Source organism: Hemiscyllium ocellatum, unplaced genomic scaffold (genome assembly GCF_020745735.1).
Source record: "Hemiscyllium ocellatum isolate sHemOce1 unplaced genomic scaffold, sHemOce1.pat.X.cur. scaffold_1591_pat_ctg1, whole genome shotgun sequence".
NCBI classification, from domain to species: Eukaryota; Metazoa; Chordata; class Chondrichthyes; order Orectolobiformes; family Hemiscylliidae; genus Hemiscyllium; species Hemiscyllium ocellatum.
Genome location: NW_026867824.1, coordinates 1 through 7,160, shown reverse-complemented (window position 1 = coordinate 7,160; position 7,160 = coordinate 1). Strand labels below are relative to the sequence as shown.

General features: G+C 59.0%; 1 protein-coding gene across 1 annotated transcript; it reads right to left on the bottom strand.

The window, feature by feature from the left end:
• Window positions 1-321: 321 nt before the first annotated feature.
• On the bottom strand, window positions 322-6,754 carry LOC132810204 (peroxisomal biogenesis factor 19-like; the record flags this gene model as incomplete). Its single annotated transcript, XM_060822627.1, has 4 exons — window positions 322-831; window positions 2,529-2,570; window positions 4,609-4,782; window positions 6,575-6,754. Coding segments are annotated over 4 exons (480 nt in total), but the record flags the coding sequence as incomplete, so codon positions are not given.
• Between the last annotated feature and the right edge of the window lie 406 nt (window positions 6,755-7,160).

The following is a 7,160-nucleotide window of genomic DNA, read 5'->3' as shown; positions in this document are numbered from 1 at the left end:
GGTGGGACAGGGTTTGGGGGGAGAGTCAGGAGGGGAGTTACAGAATTCCCAGCCTCTGACCTGCTCTTGCAGCCGCTGGGTTTATGTGGGGGAGTCCAGTTGGGTTTCTGGTCACTGGTAACCCCCAGGATGTTGACAGTGGGGGGATACAGTGATGGTAACACCGTTGAATGTCAAGCAGGGTGGTGGGTTAGATTGTCTCTTACTGGAGGTGTTCACCGATTGGCACTTGGGTGGCGTGAACGTTAGTTGCAAATTGTCAGCCCAAATTGTCCGTGTGTGTCCCCAGATGCAGGCAAAGGAGAAGGAGCGAGACAGGGATTGAATTAAATCACTTTTAACGTTGATCAGGAGTTAATTACACAAACCCAGTCCACCGCTGGACAGAGACTGTACACCGACGCAGACCCAGCGCAGGGTAAGGCGAGCTGGAGCAGCAGACAAGGTGGGAATCTTCCGGGGGCACGGGGAGATGGGGGGAGGGAGAACATTCCCAGAGAACCCACTGCTCGGTCTCCCAATCCCTGGCCTGAGGGCGTCCAGTGGGAAACGTGAAGAGCAGAGAGGAACCCTTCGATACGCCGCACCCCACAGTCCAACAGCTCCCTGTACAAACAAACGACCCTCCACTGCCATCTTGGGAATGGCACGGCCCCCGGTTCCCCCCGGAGTTGGGGGCGTAGCGTGGAGGGAGGGAAGAGGAAGGGAAGGGATGGAGAATCTGAAACAAGATTGGCTCTCAGCCTGTCACATGACCGCACACTGCTCGGGGCCCGCCACCATGTTCTCCGGGAGGCTCATTCCATCCAGGTCAAAGTTCAGGCCAGGAGGCTGTGGGAGCAAACACGGCAGGTAGTTCATCCACTTAGGAGTAAAGCTCCCTCTACACTGTCCCCATTAAACACTCCCAGGACAGGGACAGCACAGGGTTAGATACAGAGTAAAGCTCCCTCTACACTGTCCCCATCAAACACTCCCAGGACAGGGACTGCACGGGGTTAGATACACAGTAAAGCTCCCTCTACACTGTCCCCCATCAAACACTCCCAGGACATGGACAGCATGGGGTTAGATATAGAGTAAAGCTCCCTCTACACTGTCCCCCATCAAACACTCCCAGGACAGGGACAGCACAGGGTTAGAGACAGAGTAAAGCTTCCTCTACACTGTCCCCATCAAACACTCCCAGGACAGGGACAGCACAGGGTTAGAGACAGAGTAAAGCTCCCTCTACACTGTCCCCCCCCCCATCAAACACTCCCAGGACAGGGACAGCACAGGGTTAGATACAGAGTAAAGCTCCCTCTACACTGTCCCCCATCAAACCCTCCCAGGACAGGGACAGCACGGGGTTAGATACAGAGTAAAGCTCCCTCTACACTGTCCCCCATCAAACAGTCCCAGGACAGGGACTGCACGGGGTTAGATACAGAGTAAAGCTCCCTCTACACTGTCCCCATCAAACACTCCCAGGACAGGGACTGCACGGGGTTAGATACAGAGTAAAGCTCCCTCTACACTGTCCCCCATCAAACACTCCCAGGACACGGACAGCATGGGGTTAGATATAGAGTAAAGCTCCCTCTACACTGTCCCCCATCAAACACTCCCAGGACAGGGACAGCACAGGGTTAGAGACAGAGTAAAGCTCCCTCTACACTGTCCCACCCCCATCAAACACTCCCAGGACAGGGACAGCACGGGGTTAGATACAGAGTAAAGCTCCCTCTACACTGTCCCCCATCAAACACTCCCAGGACAGGGACAGCACGGGGTTAGATACAGAGTAAAGCTCCCTCTACACTGTCCCCCCATCAAACACTCCCAGGACAGGGACAGTACAGGGTTAGATACAGAGTAAAGCTCCCTCTACACTGTCCCCCCCATCAAACAGTCCCAGGACAGGGACAGCACGGGGTTAGATACAGAGTAAAGCTCCCTCTACACTGTCCCCCATCAAACACTCCCAGGACAGGGACTGCACGGGGTTCGATACAGAGTAAAGCTCCCTCTACACTGTCCCCATCAAACACTCCCAGGACAGGGACTGCACGGGGTTAGATACAGAGTAAAGCTCCCTCTACACTGTCCCCCATCAAACACTCCCAGGACATGGACAGCATGGGGTTAGATATAGAGTAAAGCTCCCTCTACACTGTCCCCCATCAAACACTCCCAGGACAGGGACAGCACAGGGTTAGAGACAGAGTAAAGCTCCCTCTACACTGTCCCCCCCATCAAACAGTCCCAGGACAGGGACAGCACGGGGTTAGATACAGAGTAAAGCTCCCTCTACACTGACCCCATCAAACACTCCCAGGACAGGGACAGCACGGGGTTAGATACAGAGTAAAGCTCCCTCTACACTGTCCCCCATCAAACCCTCCCAGGACAGGGACAGCACGGGGTTAGATCGCGAGGAACACTCCGTGTCCCCTGTCCCAGTGAAGTGCTCCCGGGCTGTGCTGAAGTACGGAGTGTGGAACTGCAGCCTGAAGCGAGCTGGGCAGTTACCGGATTGTACTCACCATCTCCGCCAGCTCCTTTGGTGGGTCACCGAGATCCTGGAGCTGTGGGAACACACCGAGACACAGAGAGAGAGAGACACCGAGTGAGAGCAAGGACACTGACAGGCGTCACAGTGGGCTGGGGACGGCAGGGACACGGGAGGGCTGTGGGGGTGGATGGAGGGGGGAGAGAGAGTGTGAGGGGATGGAGAGAGAGAGTGCAAGGGGACGGGGGGAGAGAGAGAGTGTGAGGGGACGGGGGGAGAGAGAGAGTGCGAGGGGACGGGGGGAGAGAGAGAGAGTGCGAGGGGACAGGGGGGTGAGAGAAAGTGAGGGGACGGGGAGAGAGAGAGAGTGTGTGAGGGGATGGGGAGAGAGAGAGAGAGAGAGAGAGTGCAAGGGGACGGGGGGTGAGAGAAAGTGAGGGGACGGGGAGGGAGAGAGAGAGTGTGAGGGGATGGGGAGAGAGAGAGAGAGAGAGAGAGAGTGCAAGGGGACGGGGGGGGGAGAGCGAGTGCGAGGGAATGGAGGGTGAGAGTGAGTGAGGGGATGGAGGGTGAGAGTGAGTGAGGGGATGGAGGGTGAGAGAGAGAGTGCAAGGGGATGGGGGAGAGAGAGAGAGTGCGAGGGGATGGGGGAGAGAGAGAGAGTGCGAGAGGATGGAGAGAGAGTGCGAGGGGATGGAGGGTGAGAGAGAGAGTGCAAGGGGATGGGGGAGAGAGAGAGAGTGCGAGGGGATGGAGAGAGTGCGAGGGGACGGGGGAGAGAGAGAGAGTGAGGGGATGGAGGGAGAGAGAGTGAGGGGATAGGGGAGAGAGAGAAAGTGTGTGAGGGGATGGGGGAGAGAGAGAGTGCGAGGGGACGGAGGGAGAGAGAGCGCGAAAGGACGGTGGAGAGAGGGAGAGTGTGAGGGACGGTGGAGAGAGGGAGAGTGCAAGGGGATGGTGGAGAGAGGGAGAATGCGAGGGGGCGGGGAAAGAGAGAATGTGAGGGAACGGAGGGAGAGAGAGCGCGTGAGGGCACAAGCAGAAGCCCCCTCCCCCACCGTCCCCACTGCAGGGGGCCCTCACAGTCAGGCCTGGTCCCCCCTCCCCACAGTCAGGCCTGGTCCCCCCTCCCCACAGTCAGGCCTGGTCCCCCCTCCCCACAGTCAGGCCTGGTCCCCCCTCCCCCACCGTCCCCACTGCAGGGGCCCTCACAGTCAGGCCTGACCCCCTCCCCCACCGTCCCCACTGCAGGGGCCCTCACAGTCAGGCCTGGCCCCCTCTCTCCCACCGTCCCCACAGTCAGGCCTGGCCCCCTCTCTCCCACCGTCCCCACTGCAGGGGGCCCTCACAGTCAGGCCTGGCCCCCTCTCTCCCACCGTCCCCACAGTCAGGCCTGGCCCCCTCTCTCCCACCGTCCCCACAGTCAGGCCTGGCCCCCTCTCTCCCACCGTCCCCACAGTCAGGCCTGGCCCCCTCTCTCCCACCGTCCCCACAGTCAGGCCTGGCCCCCTCTCTCCCACCGTCCCCACAGTCAGGCCTGGCCCCCTCTCTCCCACCGTCCCCACTGCAGGGGGCCCTCACAGTCAGGCCTGGCCCCCTCTCTCCCACCGTCCCCACAGTCAGGCCTGGCCCCCTCTCTCCCACCGTCCCCACAGTCAGGCCTGGCCCCCTCTCTCCCACCGTCCCCACAGTCAGGCCTGGCCCCCTCTCTCCCACCGTCCCCACTGCAGGGGGCCCTCACAGTCAGGCCTGGCCCCCTCTCTCCCACCGTCCCCACAGTCAGGCCTGGCCCCCTCTCTCCCACCGTCCCCACAGTCAGGCCTGGCCCCCCCTCTCTCCCATCGTCCCCACAGTCAGGCCTGGCCCCCTCTCTCCCACCGTCCCCACAGTCAGGCCTGGCCCCCTCTCTCCCACCGTCCCCAGTCAGGCCTGGCCCCCTCTCTCCCACCGTCCCCACAGTCAGGCCTGGCCCCCTCTCTCCCACCGTCCCCACAGTCAGGCCTGGCCCCCCCTCTCTCCCACCGTCCCCACAGTCAGGCCTGGCCCCCTCTCTCCCACCGTCCCCAGTCAGGCCTGGTTTCCCCCCCCTTCCCTCTCTCCTGCCCCCCCCATACCTGCTGCATGAGCTCGAGGATGGTCTCGAAGTGAGCTCGCTGCTGCTCCGGCCCGCTGTCTCCCTCGGCCTCGAAGTGCCGGCAGATCCTGCCCATGATGGTGTGCTGCTGCTCGTACCGCTGAAACTCCTCCTTGGGCAGGGCGTCCCGGTGGGCAGCCAGCCAATCCGGGTACTGGCATGGGGAGGGACAAGGGGGTTAATCACCGGGCATCGCTCGGGCACCCCGGAGATACTAACCAATCAGCAGGCCAGGACCCTCGCTCGATAAACAGCTGGGAGAGGGTGGGCACCAGCACGCGGTAAGTGGGCAAGAGGGCACATCGAGGGTGTGAAGTTAGAACGAAAACTGCGAGTAACTGTGCATCGGAGACAGTGAGTGTGCGAGACAGTATGGTGTGAGCTGTGCTCTCAGCGTGCCCGGGAGATGAGTGTGTGGGTGGTTTTGCAATTGAGCCCGGGAGTGAGCGGGACAGTGATTCGATGAGCTGGTCTTGAATGTGAAGGTCCTGACACAGTCAGCGTGTGCTCAGTTTGCCAGCGGCTGTGCGTGTTCACAACACTCAGCATGTAAGGTGGAGAGCAGTGGGACAGCAAGCGACTGGGTGTTCAAGAGGTTAAGGAGAGTGAGTGAGCGTGAGAGATGGAGTGTCCGTGCTTGTGTGTGAGAGCGTGAAAGAGTGTGAGAGAGAGAGAGAGCGTGTGTGTGTGTGAGAGAGAGAAGAGCATGTGTGTGTGTTTGTGAGAGAGAGAGAGAGAGAAAAAGAGAGGGAGAGAGAGAGAGAGCGAGAGAGCAAGTGAGTATGTGTGCGCGCGCACACACGTGTGTGAGCAAGCATATGTGATGGCATGTCCGTGCGTGAGAGAGAGAGCATGTGTGATGGTGCATCCGTGCCTGTGTGAGCGAGTGAGCGTGTATGATGGAGTGTCCGTGCCTCTGTGTGTGTGAGTGAACGTGTGTGTGTGTGTGTGTGTGTGAACGTGTGTGTGTGAACGTGTGTGTGTGTGTGTGTGTGTGTACGTGTACGTGTGTGTGTGTGTGTGTACGTGAGTGTGTGTGTGTACGTGAGTGTGTGTGTGAGTGTGTGTGAGAGTGTGTGTGTGTGAGTGTGAGGGAGGGAGAGTGTGAGAGAGAGTGTGAGAGAGAGTGTGAGAGAGAGTGTGAGAGAGAGTGTGAGAGAGAGTGTGAGAGAGAGAGAGTGAGAGTGTGTGAGAGAGAGAGAGTGAGAGTGTGTGAGAGAGAGTGTGAGAGAGAGTGTGTGAGAGAGAGTGTGAGAGAGAGAGTGTGAGAGAGAGTGTGAGAGAGAGTGTGAGAGAGAGTGTGAGAGAGAGTGTGAGAGAGAGTGTGAGAGAGAGTGTGAGAGAGAGTGTGAGAGAGTGAGAGAAAGTGAGTGTGAGAGAGAGAGTGAGTGAACGAGCATGTGTGATGGAGTGTCTGTGCATGTGTGAGTGTGAGAGTGAGAGCATGTGCGATGGTGCATCCGTGTATGTATGTGAGTGTGTGTGAGAGAGAGAGAGAGAGAGTGTATGTGTGTGTGTGCGCGCGCGCGTGTGAGAGAGAGAGCATGTGTGTGATGGAGTGTCCTTGCTCGTGTGTGTATACCTGTGAGAGAGTGACAGAGCGTGTGTGATGGAGTGTCCGTGTGTGTGTGAGAAAGAGAGAGGGGGAAGTGGGTGTGTGTGTGTTGTGCGAGAGAGAGAGGGAGAGAGAGAGAGAGAGAAGGCTTACTTCTGAGCCAGTGGGCACGGAGCGTGTGAGGGGTTCAGCCTTTTGAAACAGTGAGATTGCAAGCTGTGCATCCAGTGATCGTGCTCACAATTGGTAGTGAGCAACGAGAGTGAGGAATGAACGTGCAAATCATTGAGTGTGCACGTGAACCTGTGCCAAGTGTGCCAGGATTCTGACAGGTTACGTGTGGGACTCTGGTGAGGATGAACGTGTCGCCAGGCCAGTGCCGCTGCCTCACCTTGTCAGTGATCTCCTTCAGCGAGGGGTACAAGATGTCCTTGGACAGGAGGTTCTGCATGATGGTCTGCATGATGGGCAGGAAGGAGCCCTCTGCCTCAGCACCACCCTCAGCCAGCCCCAGGTCCACACCCAGGCTGCCCATCGCCTGGCTCAACTCCTCATCGGTGGCATCAGGACTCTGTCACAGGGGAGACAGAGAGAGAGAGATACACACACAGTCAGGCAGAGTTAGCAGGGAGAGGCAGAGGGAGGAGAGGAGAGAGAGAGAGAGAGATGGGGAGAGAGAGAGAGGGAGAGAGAGAGAGGGGCAGTCAGGCAGACAGTTAGCAGGGAGAGGCAGAGGGAGGAGGAGAGAGAGAGAGAGAGAGAGAGGGGGGAGAGAGAGAGGGGGGAGAGAGAGAGAGGGGCAGTCAGGCAGACAGTTAGCAGGGAGAGGTAGAGGGAGGAGAGAGAGAGAGAGAGAGGGGGGGAGTGAACATGAGGGGATGGGGAGGGAGAGAAAGAGAAAGAGAGAGAGTAGAGAGAGCATGCGCACAGAGGATTACTGTGTTGGGATGGGGTGGGGGGGAGGGAGAGAGAGGGGG